Raw genomic sequence first — 18,284 nt, forward strand, 5'->3', positions numbered from 1 at the left:
GACTACGAAAAACCAGTCATATTCAGCTGAGGAGGTCGCCGATGAGACATTTTTATGATCAGTCAAGTATTGAGAAATTTTATGTAGTGACGTAATAGGCCGCCAAATATGGGCGCAGTCGGTAGATATGAATCAAGATCGTTTGATATCAAATAAACACCTACTAAATCTCTAATTGCACGAATAGCCATGATAAGAAAACTATATTCAGCTCAATTGTTGTAATATTGTCGTTCCATAATTGGGATTCCTCTCCATCCCATCGGTATCCAAGATTATAGAAAAGCTGTGCTTCCCGAGTTCGATTTAGCAACTTCGAGGAAAATTTTATATTTCTGAAAATGATTTGAAGACATTTTCACGTAATTAGTATCGATACCTGTTATTTTACAACCTTTTGTCCCAAATCTTCAACCCGTTATCACTGCCGCTAGGTGCCACTATAACGCATTTAGCTTCTGGTTTTGAGGTTTGTTCTATTGATGTTTTCTTCTGTTCAAAACTCACAAGATTGCGATGAAATGAAAAATTAGTATGGTGTCAGAGCCACCTGGAGTATTATTTCAACCAAACACACACCATGGCCTCTACATCATGTAAATAAGAGGAATGTGCAGTGCAAACTGATTGAAAAGGTGGTTGCAGTAGTCTAGAAAGCTACTCAAGTAGGCTAGATGTAAAAGTAGCAACGCCAAATTTTACTTTCAAGTACGAGCAGAAGCAGTGCTTTTAGAGGCAGCCCGAAACCACTTCAAGTAGAATAACAAGCTAATCGAATGAATATGGGGCCTAGTGAACATTTGAACGGACCACATCACCGGTTTCAATAACTGAACGCCCTATGAACTGCTTATTGCTACACCTTGGACTACACCAGTCTCCATATTAAACTTACTCAACTAGGCGACCATGTCTAAAAAATAAAAGGGTTATATAGGCATTAAGGCCCAAACCGCTAGATGCACTATGATACAGCTAGAACAGCAAATTATGAGCATCGCATAGATAAGATAACATAAGATAATCGTCAGATTATATTTTTATTTGAACAAGACACACACAATGTACAATGCGATAACACAATGCGATGCATTGAACAGATATAGGAGGATGCCCAACGACCAGTTGCGGTTGCAGTTGCGGTCTCTTAGACTGGCATCCACCTCGGCCTAGCGCCCGATGGCTTATACCGAGAAGACCGAGAGCTTATCAAAAGCAACCTACAGTATTTCAAACGAGCACTTGGAGTAGCTTCTCCCAAAAAGCAACTACGTCATGTGAGATCCATAGGACGCGGGTTCAAACCTCCGCGTGAGGCCATTGATGGAAACTACATTGACAAGAAGTGCGCATGTATCGGCAACGTCAAGATTAGGCGTCGTCTCCTGACTGGCATCGTTCGTAAAATGAAGATGCAGCGCACAATTGTGATCAGACGCAACTATATCTGCATTACATCAAAAAATACAACCGTTACGAAAGGCGTCACTGGAACATGGTGGTCCATCTTTCGCAGTGTTTCAGGGACATCAATCCAGGAGACATTGTTAGGCTACTGTTGGCGAGTGCAGACGTCTCCGCAACACTGTTCGATTCAATGGTACTATATGGTCACCAAAGCGGCCGTGGCTTCAAAAAAAATTTAGATGATTCTAAGCTGTCTGCTGATGAATGAATAATGTTTTTGGATGTCGCACTTCTTCCTACGATGTTTGTATCTATTTCGCAGCTCTTTGTTGCTTTTTACATTCCTTGACATGAGCACCATAACATTCGAAAAATCTAGGATAACAGGTTGCTTAAGCTCCATGTACTGTATATTTTTCAATTATAAGCACACACTTTCATCTGTTGACATTCGGTGTGGGTTGGCAGATATAGATAAAGTAGACTCGGATGCATGGCACATATAAATGGAAGTAATTAACGGCCTATCACAACGACGTACAATCTTTCAGCATCTTGATAATTTTCGCACATTTATAATTGTCCATCAAATGTCTGACAATGGTGATATTCATGACCGTTGCCTGTTCTAATTCAAGCGTCAGGAAAATAATCAAGGTTGACTTTTTCTCCGTGCATCATGCGCTTGTAATGTATTTTATTGGCAAGCTGTTTAGTGTTTATCAGTGATGAGCGGATAGTGCTTTTCGAGACTCCGAATACCTCCGACAACTTTAGTGTCTGAGGAAAACTCCCTAGCTCCGACTCCGAAGAGCTCAAATCCCAGACTCCGAGTTACTCCGATGACTCTCGTCAAGTATTCGAAACATAATTAACTACAGTCAATGCTCAACGAAAATGCCTTGCTAGATCACTAGTTTAAGATAGCTCGCGGCCAATCATACCATTTTAAACATATCACTAGAGTGGCAAGCATGGTACGCTAAGTAATGTGTTTTACTATATAAATGTGATAATATGGTTGGCCTTACAGTATTGTCTACTCTCCAGTCCCCAATTGCAGTGCAGATGACTGATTTTTATGCACTTGGCAATCATTTTTGCATGTTACCCGTCATATTACAACTTTACAAGATGTCAACTGTCTGTGGTTTGGTTTGTAATCATAATCAATAGTGTATCTGGTCAGACTTATCCAAAGATATCGGAGACAAAAGTTACAATACTCCGAAAAAATATTTGTAATAAACTCCGACTTCGCTGCGACTGTCACAAAATCGGCAAAACTCCGCTCCGAATCCACTCCGACTCCGCTCCGATGCTCATCACTGGTATTTCTGTGCTTCTGCAAACGTTGTGTCGTTTTTCTTTTGTAGCCAAAATCGCAGTGTTACAATTCGACAAGGCCTAATGATTAAGTAGCCTACAATGTGTGTATATTGAAAAATTAGTCATCAAAATCGGCGATATTAAGTTGAAGCAGAACCAACTTTGCCCAAAGTGATGTAAAATCAAAAAGTTATCGACGGCTAAGAAAAACAACGTTATTTTTATGATAATAATCATCACGATATGAAATGAGCAGGGATAAATTAAGTTCTATACATTTCGAATGAATGAGTCAATTTCAATATCAATTGACGAGATCAAGAGTGAAAGTAACCAGTCGTGGTATATATTACTCTTTTTACGGATCACCACAATAGTGACAGTTGTGTAACAGTTACGAAGTGCTGCGATAGTAATATGTCAATTTCGAGAAATATTCCAACGGATTCATCCCTTTGTGTAACACCTCTAAATTTATTAAATATCCGCACCAAGCTTTATGTTCTAATAGGAAATAGTATCGCTCATGCCTAACCCAAGTCTTATATACGCTCCGCCGGCGTTAAATTTCGATTCGGCGGATTTCACCATACGGCGTACTTCTACAACTTGAAGAATGTACACGACCAGGGTGAACAGCACCACCATCCAGGTGATCCAAAGGGCAAAGTCGTCTTTTTCCTTCTCTTCGATAAATTTGCTCAGCAAATGAGCCTTCCTGTGCCATAGTTCACTCTCCATCGAGCGAACCTCGACCTCCACATTTCTTAGATGCCCCTGCAATAAAGAAGAGGAGGTCATCAGACCAGTGTTGGGATCAAGTCACCACCTTCGAGTCACGAGTCATTTCGAGTCATTGCACATTTTGACTCGAGTCAAGTCAAGTCAATCGATTTTCGAAAGTGACTCGAGTCAAGTCAAGTCACTCAATTTTTGGAGGTGACTCGAGTCAAGTCGAGTCAAGTCAAGTCAAGTCACGAGTCAAGTCACAATTCAAGTCAAGTTGCGTTTTCGAAGTATGAAGCGTGATTACGTCATTGTATTTTTCTAGCTGTCTGAACTACAGATTGAGTGGTCCTTGATTCTGAACCGGTGAACGAATACAGAGTTAAATATACACACAAAAAGGCGCTGTATCGTCCACATACGACGTATATTATACGTAGAACTGCCAGCCAAAATAGTGAATGGAGAACCGAATTGGTAAGATACAATACATTACCAATTTAAACATATTGGTTTGATGCAATTCGATTCTGCACCAATGGTTTAGGAGTAGATAAACTATATTCTATTTGAATTTCAATGAAACAAGAGGTTTGGTTAAGGTAAGAACACAGAACAGGAATAGATATTTTGTTATTAAATTACTTTACTACTAGTTTACGACAGCGTAAGCTGTAAGATTCGATCACTTCGTTTGTGGTCAATTTATTTGTGAAAGAACAATGGAGGCTCAGTAAACGCACGGTCATTGAATGATCGGTTGCTGTCACGGGTTCCGCCAGCGCTTCGCGAACAATCCGAACATATGCAAGATACAGTGATTTTTATCGACACCGATTACTTGATGACTTGAAATTGACTCGTGAATTTTGATCCGAGTCACGAGTCAATCCACATTTCTGATACGCCGAGTCAAGTCAAGTCAAGTCATTTTAGCAAAGTGACTCGAGTCAAGTCAAGTCATGCGAAAAAGGTGATTCGAGTCTGACTCGAGTCAAGTCATGACTCGAGTCATCCCAACACTGCATCAGACTGGATAAGTCCAGACTTACGATGTATACATGAGATATACTAAGTACTAACAAATGTCTGTCGAACAAACTAAATGACGTATAGGCAGTAAAAGCTTTCAAGTCGGCGTGTTGATACGTACGGTAGAGAATATTCAACATCGCTGCGATGCCGACAGTCTGCATGCTCAAATGCAAATCTGTTGTTTTAGCGTGTTCTGAATGGAAATTGAGTATAACTAAGCTTCGTGGTGGCGAAATTAGGATGGAAATTATTAATTTTAAGTGGAGGTACAAAGACCCAAGTGTCCAATCTATTTTATCTTGTATTATATTTTTTTATTCAATATGCATGTCTCTTATTTAATATTTACATTTCCTATGACAAGTGGGGTCTGATTAATAGACTAGGCTACTTCAAATCGTTTGTACACCTTCTTATTGCAATATTGTGGAGCTTTGAATTGCTAAAAATGCTAAATTAATGAATGAATCCACCCGAATCACTGTGATGTTGCTAACACGGATGCTACAATATTTTTATCTTCATTTGTCTCCTGAGTTTCTCCTGACGCATGGATTAGCGTTATTTCTCGTAGCGCTATGGCGGAATATTAAATATTCGATGAGGGATTTAAAATTATAGCATGGAAAATATGGGTCGCTATGTATATTCGAAACTTACGACGGTTGTATGAGCCATCATATGATGTGCCGGCGACATCATAACCTTGGAATTCCTTCTAGATTCAACACGTATCGACAGGAATACCTTCTTAGCTTCCCAGCTGAAGTTTTCCAGGCATATCTCGTAGACCACTGTTAAAATTCATGAACGTGCGGCTACTTGAGGAAATATATCACACATGGAAAGTCATTTACGTACTATTTTCGTTTGGTGTCAGGGTAAAATTGCCGCTTTTCCTGAGGTTATTGTCATGCAGCACCGAATCGTAATGATCACTTATGTAGACTGTTACTGGCTCCGTGTTCAAACTCTGAACAAAATCAGCTGCTATATTTCGTGTAGTATGCGCAGGGTTGCTATCAAGATTAATGAAAAAAATGTGGACATCCAAGTAGCCTATCTCAAGTACCAAGTAGCTTGAAATTAGTAGGCCTGCGTATGACTAAAAAACGTCAACACACTTTTGCCCAGTCTTATGATATTTATGATCATCGATCAGCGTTCAAACTGTCCATGGTATTTTTGTAAGGTGAATCGTTTCTGCTGGTAACAAATTTAATCAACTTTCGGGGGACAACATCGTAGCATGTTTATAAGCTAATAACTCACCTGATAATAAACGGTTAAGGTGCATCCTTTTTTAACAAACTGGTAAAAGGAACTTCGCAAAGTTTTCAGCTCGTATACAAATTGATTGAAAAAATACAGGTGTCCCCTCCGCCGGACATGGTAATTGTAATTGTACGGCATCGGGGCACGCTGTAATGTACACTTTACAGGTCCAGCATTCTTATGCTTGTATCTCATGAACTTCAGGCGTGGATGACTGGGTGCATGGGCATTGGCATCGTGGTTAGGCGTGGGCTTCTTCTGACTGTTGTTTGTCGACTGCATTTTCTCTTTTTTACCATCTCGGTCGGCAGTGACAGCACTATTGTTGACAGCTACTCGGGGTGATGTGCCGTTTTGTACGGTGTTCCGTCGTGTATTTTCTTTGGTTTGCGTCGACGATGTATTACCTGCAATAGTGGGCTTGGATTAATCGAGTATCTGAGAGTATCGATGAGTGTTAACCGTCGAGTCGAGTGTATTCTAGTATCACTTATTATGACTTGGATGGTACGAACATTGTCCTGCAATGGTATGCACTGTGCACACAAGCAAATCACTCGGCTTACTGCGGTTGGTTTACATCACACTCTCTATTTGGCTAAAGGTAATTGTTGACCGGCTTGCCGAACGCGAAATTTAATAACATTGGTATCAATCGAAAGCTACCGGGGTACGATTACGATCAGGGCCGTAACTGCCGCATCCCAAACCCAGCTGGGGGGCAATCTCAAAGGGGACCAAAATTATTTCGTGAATTAACATAAATTATATAGCATTTCTTTGAAAATTTATGCAACGATTTAATGTCTCCACATTCCTTGATCGTTATTGGGTACACTTCCCCCAACAAAAATGCGCATGATTTACAGAAATGGGCACTTCGGCGTCGGCCATTACCGTGCCACGACGCACCAATACATATGAAGTTATAGGCCATGTAATATACGACTCCCAGAAGCGTGCCAGAACGATCAGCAACGAGAATACCTTGGCCGAAACGGACTGCCCTTGTGCTGGTCGAAGACTTCGATAGCTATACACATATGTTTATATGTCCAATGTCCATATAGACGGCTAAATGGCTGGCGCTTAATGTTCCTGTCCTGACGATCTGATCCCCACAAGACGACATCAGCTAACCCACTAGAATAGTACACCCAATGCAGCTGATAAGTAGTGGCAAAACGCGTTTAGCTTCAGGGTGACCTGGGGGGAGAGACCCCCTACCCAGAAATTCAATTTATCACCGTATGGAGGCAAGACCAACGTTTGCGGGGTGACGAAGTGTTGTTCCGGTCTTGACTACGATAACATATATTTTATTGTGTTCCTGGTCCCGGAAGCACTCAATATTAGCCTTTCATTTTGTCTTCCGATGTAGAAAATAGTATCGAGACTTTAATGGCTAGAATCGTATGTAGTACACGAAAATATCATCTCTCACTACTACCTGCAATACTAGATTTGATATCCATGTGATGTATCACTTCGGTCGTATGGTTGGCTTCGGATACATGTTCTTGATCAGCTTTGTTTTCGTCGAAGGTAGAGCTGAGTGTTAACACTCCGACATTACTGATCACTACGAGCAAACCTATAGCTATGTGGCGATATTTTCTTTTTAACATTACTTTATAGTCCTACACAGCGCAATTTTCTTCGTATATAGACTGTATGCGGTACACTGCGTTAACTGTTTCGGATGTAACTGCAATTACCATGCCACATAAATATCTTCGGCATATGCTCTTCACATATATGCAATGTTTTTGTAACAGGCCATTATCCTCGGTTGAAGTGGAATACCTTATAAGGCTACGTGTTACCGTATTAACGTATTAGGCGAGCGGTCCTAGGCTTCGAGCCTCGAAGTGTAGCAATGCTTAAAATTTATTTAAATATTTATTTCAATCAACCCTACGGATTTACATGCGCTCAGGTTCTGCTAGCTACAATGCTTTTTCGCTAAACAACAACTACAGTACCAGGTTGTCCATGTCAAATACCACCAATATGGCACCTAGCTTAAGGCACAATTACTAAACTTTAGGAGACTCTTAAGTTTACAGCATTTATTTCGGCAGCCTTGCAGCCATTTCTATGTTTGGAAATCGACTTGTAAGAAGAGGTAATTACGAGCAAGAGTAGCCTACTGAAGTAAGTTTCGCCTACTTGTACCACTCAACAGTTATCATTAGAGCTAGTTTTTGTTGCACTAAAATTGCGAGAATGAAGCACTTAACAGTAAAAGTTGCATTTATAAGTTTTGTTGAATTTTAAGAGCGTGAGATACTCGAATGGTTCCGTTGTATGACCTAGTTCCTGCCTTGCTGTCGATTTGTTACTTTGCCATTGAACGGGCGGTCTGGCGACTGGCGAGACGGCCAAAAAATCATTTTTTACCGGTGCACAGCAAGAAAATTATGCAATGCGGGAATAATTTCCCAAAAAAAGCCAAACAGCATAGCGATAAACCCTCCCTATAAAACAAATCAAATAACACACCCCACCACCTAGGTCTGCACAGTTGACCGAAGGCATTGTAGAAAAACCTCACTCTTAACGACTTGAACGAAATCAATAGCCTGGAAAGGGTGACCCAGTGAAAATGTAATTTTGGACGGAATGGGAAACTATCTCAAAATTAAAGGACATAATTAATATAGCGATCTATAAACATATTGTTCTGGCACGGTCGCGCTTTGCACGGGTAGTTCAACTTCTTGCTTGCAAGCCATTGTGTCATAGATAACATTCACATGCACCAAACCTAACCCATCATATAGCTCATTGTTATGGAAATCAAAGATGAAAGAACCATACTAGAAATAGATTATAGCATGTTTTTTGATCATTCCCTTACATGTTCACGAAATATTTGATAAAAGTTGCTGTAAAAATTGACATGGAAAGTAAAGAAAGTTGCAAAAAGTGGCACTATAAAATCCCTCCAAACAGCTTAAAACATCATAGTAGGCTGAGTATCTAGGAAGCTGTCGGAAGCTGTAAAAAAGTTGCAAAAGTAGCAAAAACTTGCCCTAGTCATGATTTTAGATTTACTCTGATTCACATTTTCCAGTTTGCGGGCAAAATAGGCTTAGAACACTTGTTTTTTTACTTGGAAATTACTTCTACTTGTACTTACATGTGAATCATCGATTACAACTTTGACGACATATGTCTAAGCTATACGAAATAGATCAATATTCCAAGACATAGCCGACGCAGATTGTAGTTCTCTTACTCCCTACTACAACATTGTGAATTCCAGATGTTATTTACCTCTGATGGTCGATACCGATTTCATTCAAAAAGTGATATCGACACGATATTATCGGCATAGTGTCCTTTGGGGTGTGGACACAAGCAAATCTCACGGCTCAGTGAAATTGGTCTACATCACACTTTCGATTTGGCTGCAGGCAATTTGAAGGTGACTTTCGACCGGCTTGCCGAGCGCGAAATTTGATAAAACGGCTCTCAATCGAAAGCTACCACGGTACTGATTGCGCAAATATAAATTTTATTCTGTTCGCGGTCCTGGAACCCCCCAAAATCAGCATTGAGTGTTGCATTGTACCGGAATTTGGTATTGTGACGCAACCATGCGGTCTGAGAGCAGGTGAGGAGCAGCGCTAACTGCAGGCGTATTGGCCATTGTTTTGCAACCGATTGAGCATTCACACTCTCCCTCTCGTGCCCACTTGCTCCTGAGCTGCTCAGACAGCGAACGTTCTAATATGATATAGGGTTACCATATTTTCGAATCGGGAAATGAGGACACTTTTACCAAATCAGAGAAGTTAGTTGATCAAAACTGAAATTAGCCGATTTCGCTATTTTTGCCAAAAAATTTGATGGGTCATCAGCTCATCACTTTTGTTCGACTAACGATTTACACACTTTTTACTTAAAATTAGCGTTGTTGACTAACAATAGGTCGTCGCTTTTGATCGAATCACGAATTTCCTATTTAGCGTCATTTATGCCCATTTTCACACGAATCTATCCATTATCTTAGCTGTAAAGGAGGGTGAATTGTCAAATATAGGATGGCATTTACGCGTCATCGGAGTACATTTTCAAAAAAGGGACAAATCCTCCTAAAGGAAGACGTATACGGTGAACCCCAAAATATGCGAACACAAAACAATGTTACCGGTGATCCACCACGTACAGATAATTTTATGTTTTTCGACCAGATATCTCATTTCACTTCCGACATTTCCCTGGTTTAATCGCGATTTCAAGGAAATGTCGTTTCTAATAATGCGCGTAGCATGTGACTACGTCTTTTCGAAGCTGCGATACGATCACGATAAATCAAGGTTTCGAGGATTCCGCGGTATGGGGAAAAGTATATAAACAATAAAAATTCTTGTTGATAGTATAAGGTAAAGTTTCAGTATTAGTATCCGAAAATTCATCTCTCATTTCTGGATTCGAATCTTCTACTGAATGAATAGTAGCCTGGTAAAACCGAACCAGCTCTAAGATATCGATTTCGCCTACCGACCAGAGTTTGATCAATTGTAATTTGTAATTGTAATTGAATGTAATTAATTACATATTTCAATGTAATTGTAATGTAATTGTAATTGAAGCATTTTTATTTTGTGTAATTGTAATTGTAATTTGACAAAAATTCTGCTCAATTACAATTTCAATTACATTTAATTGCTATTGAGACCTGACAAGCACAACATAAAATAATTGACTTATAATGCATTCTCTTTAAATGTCGACAAGGAATTTGGTGGATCCTTGCGGCGAAGTTTTTTTTAAATTTTTACCGCTATGCTGGCCTCGGCTGCCATTGTATACAATTTTTAGATTATACCAACCAACGGATGGATTCGCAACACGTGACTCACGATTGAATACGCCGAGAAGCGAACTGCTGAGCCGGCTAATTGATAGCAGAATTGTTAGTCCCATAGCTGGCGATCCAAGCGTCGAAATTTGATATGTATGTTCCTAATCGAAAGCTAGTGTCGCACTGATTCCGCAATAAAAGTATATTTCCAGGCAATGGTACCATCCCAAAATAGTCGTGAAAGTCTGGGAATCGGCATTGTTCTGAACAATCGCTGGGCGTAATTGGAAATTGTTGTGGTCATGCTGCTGCAGCGCTCTCACTTTTCAGAACAGTCGGCCTTAAACGGCTATTTTGGAGGAGTTACATTGCCCTGACGAGATTTTATTTTGTATTTTCGGAATTAGTACATCAATAGCTTACGATAAAGACCAGATGCATCAAATTTGGACGCATGGATCGCCAGCTCTAGGACTACAAAGTTTGCTGCTTTTAGCCGGCTCTGCAGTACGTTTGTCGGTGCATTCATTCGTGACTCACATCTTGCGCATCTATCCGTGGGTTGGCAATCTACAATACGATTTCAGATCACGATGCTGCATCGTTACTTCGTCTGGCTAACTAACCAGACCACTGGATATTATATAACGTCTTATCTGACAAAGCACGGTTTTGTTTTTACTCCTCATCCTAATCCTACGTCCCTCGATAAAAATTTTATTATTTCTTTAATTATATACTATATATACGCAAATCCAACACGTGCATACATTATAATAATTTTTCAACGACATACTGCACCCTATCCTTAATCCTAACCCATAGGAAATTAGGTAAATAACATTTTACATTTCCAATTACGTGAGCCCTAATTACCGAGCATACAAAACACGCTTATATTACGTCACAATGACATCTTACATAGCATACTATGTACGCACATAAACGCATTTATTACTACACAATCTGAACTAGACTTGAATTGTTGTTAAATACGACGCTACAGTTTTCAAGGAGCACGGTTGAATTTATGATTATTCAATTACACGTTCAACAGCAGCAATTTTAATTGTAATTGTAATGTAATTGAAGCATGCAAGGAGTAATTGTAATTGTAATTGTAATTTGATATTTTTAGCATGGAGTAATTGTAATTGTAATGTAATTGAAACATGCATGAAAGTAATTGTAATTGTAATTGTAATTGAACTGAAATAATGTAATTGATCCAACTCTGCTACCGACACACTATAACTCATTTTCTTTGCATGTGCAACTGTACTGTACAATGTACGTGCCTCAGCCTGATCGAATCTAACGTTGTATTGTATCTCAAACGCATACGTTTATGCAGAGACTACCAATAAAGTCAGTATGATCATACGCTGAAAAATGCTAAGTGACTGTCTATTAATTGCTAATAGTATAGAAATTCGACACCACTTGACCAGAAGTCAATTAGTTTTGAGTACCCCCGGCCCTCTGGCTCATCCCGTCCAGTAACACGCGTTGGTGGTGAGCATTTCCTAGTAGAGTCAACTGTTTTAATCAAGTAATCGGCTAGGGTTGCGATTCGACTATTGGATGAGTTCTTGAACATAGCTAAGCATCGAAAGGAGATACTTTGAATAATGCCGACCGTGGATTGTAGGCGTTTACATATTGGGGATGATATCGACTCCTAACTCCATAAATCTCATTGTGTAAAGTCAATATTCAATGTGAGTTGTGGACTCCACGCCACCTGGAAAACAAGAATCTTCAACTACCGATATTATCATGCGGTAGCACATGTATAATTTACGTATTAGTTAGATAAGCCTACAATGCCACAACTGCCCGGTCATTATCAGGTTTCCTTTGCTTACTACAAAAGCTCCTGGAGGATTTGAAGTGCGCTTGTAACAATTAGCTTTTCCAAAACAGACTTTTCGCACAATAGGCTTCGCCGTATCAGCACAATGACCTAAAATAACTCGAAATTCGCGACGGGTAAGCGACCCATCACAGACCAAGATCGCGAATGTAGTTTCGAGGCAAAATGTCTGTGGGAAGATATAGAATCGAGAAAACAATCAGTCGGTTTTATCGGGAAATCGACGAGATTTTGGACGCCGTGGGTGTTAGCGGGGATGAATTCTACCAGTAAGTGAACTAGCAGTTGAATTTTAGAAAAATTTTAATTTATTCAGAATTAGTCAATGTTATATTTTGGCTGGACTAAGCTACAGAAATTAGGAAGTATAGTGTATATCCTCGGTGAAATCTATATTAAGTGAAGAAAGGGATGATGCTCAGCTTGACAATTGTTAGGCTCGATTAGCTTATAGCTTCACATTTGAAATGCTACAAGGAGACAGGTGAACCAATGTCCTAAAAAATGTCTGGGATGGGAAGTCCGCAATAGTCATATGGAGCTAGCTGTTCGACATTTTGGAGGCGCTCAGATGATACATTTACGGTCGCCCCTAGTGGGCAGTTCCTGCCGGACGTACGCCGCATAAGTATACGAAATATGACTACGCAGAGCGCAGAGATCAGTGGCGGCTCGTCCTATAGGGCAACTGGGGCATTGCCCCACCTAAAATTCTGTTCAATAACAATTCTTTGCCATTTATAGACGCACACCTATCTATATAAACCGAAATCACAGCGAAAATCGTATACTTCTTGTCCTTTCGCTTGTAAATGCCCATATATAGCGAAGTCTATGCGAAAATCGAATTCTCTTCTGTGTTTTCGCTTTGCGAATGCCTAGCCGGGGCTTGCCCCGGTAGTGCTCATAACAAGCTTTCACTGTCTATTCTCTCAAAACCGCGCACAATAAAGAAACGGTGATTTCATAGTGTCCTATATGGTGTCGACACAAGCAAATCGCACGGTTCAATGAAATTGTATCACGTCACAGTTTCCATTTGGCTACAGGCAATTTGACGGTGATTTTTGACCGACTTGCCGAGCATCAAATTTGATAAAACGGGTATCAATCGAAAGCTGCCGCCGTACTGATTACGAAAATATAAATTTTATTCCGCTCGCGGCCCTGGAACCCCCACAATCAGCCTCTAATTTTTCATTGTTATGGAGATTGGCATTGGGACGCAACAATGCTGTCTGGCGAAACGACAGACGCAACAATACTGTCTGGCTCCCTTTTTCTCGAGCACCTGTCTCGTTTCGCTAGACAGCATTGTTGCGTCCCAATGCCAATCTCCATAACAATGAAAAATTAGAGGCTGATTGTGGGGGTTCCAGGGCCGCGAGCGGAATGAAATTTATATTTTCGTAATCAGTACGGCGGCAGCTTTCGATTGATACCCGTTTTATCAAATTTGATGCTCGGCAAGTCGGTCAAAAATCACCGTCAAATTGCCTGTAGCCAAATGGAAACTGTGACGTGATACAATTTCATTGAACCGTGCGATTTGCTTGTGTCGACACCATATAGGACACTATGGTGATTTACTCTCTCCTATTCATAAAATTACCGAGCAACCGGGGCACGATAGCTCTGTGCCCTTAAGGTGTGATGTAACAATCGTATCTATAGCTGAACTCTGTTACCGTCATATGCGTTTAGTCGACCTTTGCTGGTATAGGTCGATTTTAATGGGGTTTCACACCATGAAAACTCTTGAAACTTGTTATGTCATGTCGTGATGGTGGTATTTAACACTGCCCCAAGTTTCAGGGTTTCTACTTAAAGTTTAGGGTAGTAATTCCGTTTCCGAAGTTGAGTGTGTGCTGATCCGTCATGTATCGCAAACAGATTTTACTCAAAAGCCGGTATTGGTATCCATTGGTTTTGACGGTGTTCAATACTGAGATCGGTTATGACATTTGGCACGGTAAGTCTTAATGTTAGTATCGAACGCTGTACCAAGTTTTAAGTTTGTCACTGAACTGTGTTAGTGTTAATTTCGTTTCCTAATTCGAGTGAGAGCTGACTCGTCATTTATCGCTAACAGATTATACGCAAAGCCGGTATTGGTCTCTATTGATTTTAACGATGCTCCTTACCTAGATCCGTCATAAGCTTTTGCACGGTATGTCTTGATTTTAGTATCGAACGCTGTGCCAAGTCTCAAGGTTGACACTCAATGATTAGGGCAGTAATTTCGTTATCAAGGTCGAGTATGGTAAAGATGTGCTCCGATCTGACACTTTAGCCTACAACACATTGCGGATTTCACGCAAAAGCCGGTGTATCTGCGGTAACGTTAAGTGAGATGATGATATCATTCTCAGTTTGCATTCAAATATTTACTTTGATCGTATATTCTCCAATGTCAATTTCACCGTGAAATTGTGGCCTTCAAGCCATTTGCGTACAACCCCCCCGTCACTTGATCAGCCTATTCCTCAGTAAATTTTACGCAAAATTCGGTGTTGGTCTGTTCGCATTAATTTTGACAGTGTACCATACCGAAAAGGGCCATGAGGCCACTTCTCGATAATGTCATGTAACAGTGTACCAAGTTTAGGGCTTTCATCCACGTATTTATTCGGTAATATATTTTTCAAAGGCGATTTCGCAGCAGACCTATAAGACAGTAATAAAAACGTATGTGTCGTGTTACAGTCTCCAGTTTCAAGGCCAAAATCTCTTATGCTGTTGCTGTACCGAGACCAAATTTCCGAGGCTGCTATTCTTAGTCCTTTACAATGATGTTTTGGATTCAATAGGACAGGCCCAATCTATGAGATAACAATTGCGTATCAGTCCGAATTCGTTGACCTTTCCAATTAGGCTTACGCTATCTCTCGAGTTATAGTCATTTCCATTTCTGCAGATAATTAGTCAGGTCTAATGCGAACATGAACCGTGTTGAATCTTTGTTCCGTACGCCGTTTACGCAGTTACCACACTTCAAGTCACAGCTCACCAGCGGACCTCTCGTGGCACATACGTTAAAATCACTGTTGCCGGGAAATTCATGTTACCGTACCATCATTAAGTTACTTGTTTACGTTGGAAAACGCCATTGTGACGTCATCTTGATAAAAAGTCGCTTGCAGCCCTTGCCCCACCACCCGATATTCTCACGAGCCGCCACTGGCAGAGATTGAGCATGAACAGGAAAAGTTGAATACCCATCCACGAGAATATAATGCATGGGTGTAATACACTGCACGCTGAACAGTGCTTATCAGCTTTTTTCAGTTCCTGACAACTTTCTTCATTGCACGACAATTTTGGAAAACGAATGATTGGGTTACAAGCGAGAAAGCGTGTTTTCAAACAGTACTTTGTCTTTTGCGTCGAAGGCGAAGAGGTCCCGAGTAGGGATGGTGTGAACCTCTGAAAGGTTCAGGTTCGAGTGAACGCGAACCTTTTTAAAAGGTTCTGTGTGAACGCGAACGTGAACCCCATGTCGTCACGTGACGTCATATTTCTAATTCCAACCCTACATTTCAGTGAAGTGATAGCCTATATTAATGTTCACTATACCTAACGACGACTCGAGCCACGTAATGCCACAATGCTGAAATACATATTGACGTTTTAAACGTCGCCAAACGTATCAACTGGGGCAATCAAATGATATAATAATCCCATAAAATCGATATCTTCCGTCGCTTTGCCAACAATTTCGATGAGGACATGCAAAGGAATATAAGCCTACGCCTTACGGTCAAGGCCAGACCGGACAATGTGTTCGGCCTCCAAGTATTGCTTCGCTGATATTGAGCAGAATGTAAAACTGGTTTCTATACTTTGCTACCGATATTACCCCATTAACAGTATACAGCTGTAGCAAACACCCCAATCGCACGGATTTGGTTTTTATTATACATTAAATAAACATACGAAATAAAGATGGTCCCCCTACGCAAGATAGATTTTTTTTACATCAGACAGCGATATTAATTTCATTGATTGGTTGAATAAGCATCATTCGCTGACTACCTGCATGAAGTGTATTTCGCTCTTGATGTTGTGTGATTGCAGGTCAAGCTCACAGCAGAGAGTTATTCACAAACACGAACCTCTAAATTTTCGAGGTTCACACACTGAACGCAAAAGTGAACCTAATTCCGAGTGTAGCTTGCGTCGCGGCAATTGTTTGCTGATTATAATCGGTCTCGAACACTGCATTTCTCAATCAACGTTTGTCGTACCTTCGGAGCAAGGAATGAATTCCAATTATAGGCATACACAATAATGCACTGTCCAATTTCCTACGCCAATCAAAATGACTGTCACGAAAATCCGGTTCATTAATTATTGCGAGTACTGGAACGTGGCTTACAGTGCTTAATGGGCGCAAAAAATGATTTAGAGGAGGAGAACGCGTATTTGATGGTACAATCGTGAGAAGATGAGGTCTTTAGCATATTTGGCATATTGAAAAAAAACTGTAACATTTAGAAATGTTATGCGAGTATTGCGACCCTCCTGAAACAGCTTGACGACCTACCGATTTGGAAGCACTGCACTATAATTACTATAGAATCTATTTCGATTCTTCAACATAATATTGTAAATTTCATAGAGACTTGCATGCGTTCACCAGTTCCAACGAAAAACCAACCGATGTACAACAGTCGGAATCTGAGGAATACAAATCAACGAGCGGCCACGCTGCTCGCGTAGGATGCAGAAAATCCGGTGCGTTTTGGAATGCAAAATTCAGACAGAGGATGATCAACTTTGTTAACGTATAAATACTTTTTAGAACTTCTAGACGCCACCCAAACCGGCGACATTACGAAGCTCGAAAATGCGATAGCTTGGATTGAGTTTGATGGCGTCCAGGCTGACCTGCGTAACGAACTTTTCGATGCTAAGAGCAGGATACGAAACGAGAAGGATATCAGTGAGATTTATCAAGCAAATGATCGCAAAGTGTTTATATACCACCCGGTGTAATTCATTACAGAGAGAGTACATCGCGCAATGATTGACTTACGGCCGAGCGTGGTTTCGGAGCTGCGAAGTTACATAAAGCCACCACCGGTACTTCACACCATTATGTTATGCACTTTCATCTTACTTGGCATGACAGATGAGTCGAATCTTGGGGTAAAATAAACTACAGTTAATCTCATAAAATAACTATCATTCTGGGTATATTTCACTAATAAAGTGGAATGAAATCAGATGTTTAATGCGTCGACAAGGCAAAGCAAGCCTCTTCCGAGCCATTACTCAGTTCGATCGACGTGACGTTCATAAGAATCGCTGTCGCCGGGTTTTGAAATTGTTGGACGGAATCGACTTTCGGTCGGCTGTTGAAGTGAGTGAGGGAGCAGCTATATTTTACGAATGGGTAATGCCGTTTTGATTCGAAAATTTCGCGGCAAATTCGTATTGACGTCTTACTTACAGCTGAGAGACATGACAAGGGACGTTAGCTGAGCGAATCGCACTGTTTGCGTCAACCGCATACCGGAATACAAAGCTGATGATGTTCAGCAACTGCAATATTGCACACTTGCGATCGCGATCGGTAGATTTGATGTATACAAATAGAATCCATGGCTTCAATCACAAATACATCCCATGCCCAATTCAAATTACCCAACCCAGTTTTCCCTGGTGATATTGTGTGCACCCTTATTCATTCCGAATCTGCAGAAAATAAAAATCAAATTCAAATCAACTCAACTTGCACATATCGTGCCATCTTTCATGTTGTTTTATTGTACTGTTCTATTAAAATAAATGGATAATTCGAAATGAATTGCACAA

At 40.5% G+C, this 18,284-nt stretch overlaps 2 protein-coding genes across 4 annotated transcripts; one reads left to right on the forward strand and one right to left on the reverse strand.

The window, feature by feature from the left end:
- Positions 1-1,799: 1,799 nt before the first annotated feature.
- LOC145437086 (uncharacterized) lies at positions 1,800-9,523 on the reverse strand. 3 transcript variants are annotated; one of them, XM_080314259.1, is made up of 6 exons: positions 9,055-9,523; positions 7,223-7,323; positions 5,770-6,179; positions 5,359-5,470; positions 5,158-5,291; positions 1,800-3,513 (listed from the first exon to the last, which is right to left on the reverse strand). In XM_080314259.1, exons 1-6 carry the CDS (start codon positions 9,111-9,113, stop codon positions 3,241-3,243), a joined length of 1,089 nt encoding a protein of 362 aa, XP_080170385.1. In that variant the 5' UTR covers positions 9,114-9,523; the 3' UTR covers positions 1,800-3,240. The 3 variants fall into 3 exon arrangements, with proteins under 3 accessions (XP_080170385.1, XP_080170386.1, XP_080170384.1); XM_080314260.1 differs by having other exon boundaries at positions 7,223-7,354; positions 9,055-9,520; XM_080314258.1 differs by lacking the exon at positions 9,055-9,523 and having other exon boundaries at positions 7,223-8,405.
- Positions 9,524-12,526: 3,003 nt separating this feature from the next.
- On the forward strand, positions 12,527-18,005 carry LOC145437088 (uncharacterized). The gene is made up of 6 exons (XM_080314261.1): positions 12,527-12,733; positions 17,086-17,201; positions 17,269-17,409; positions 17,473-17,615; positions 17,680-17,862; positions 17,922-18,005. Exons 1-6 carry the CDS (start codon positions 12,630-12,632, stop codon positions 17,949-17,951), a joined length of 717 nt encoding a protein of 238 aa, XP_080170387.1. The 5' UTR covers positions 12,527-12,629; the 3' UTR covers positions 17,952-18,005.
- Positions 18,006-18,284: the final 279 nt, after the last annotated feature.

This window comes from Botryllus schlosseri, chromosome 4, assembly GCF_051294905.1.
Source record: "Botryllus schlosseri isolate E-star chromosome 4, Bs_hap1, whole genome shotgun sequence".
NCBI lineage: Eukaryota > Metazoa > Chordata > Ascidiacea > Stolidobranchia > Styelidae > Botryllus > Botryllus schlosseri.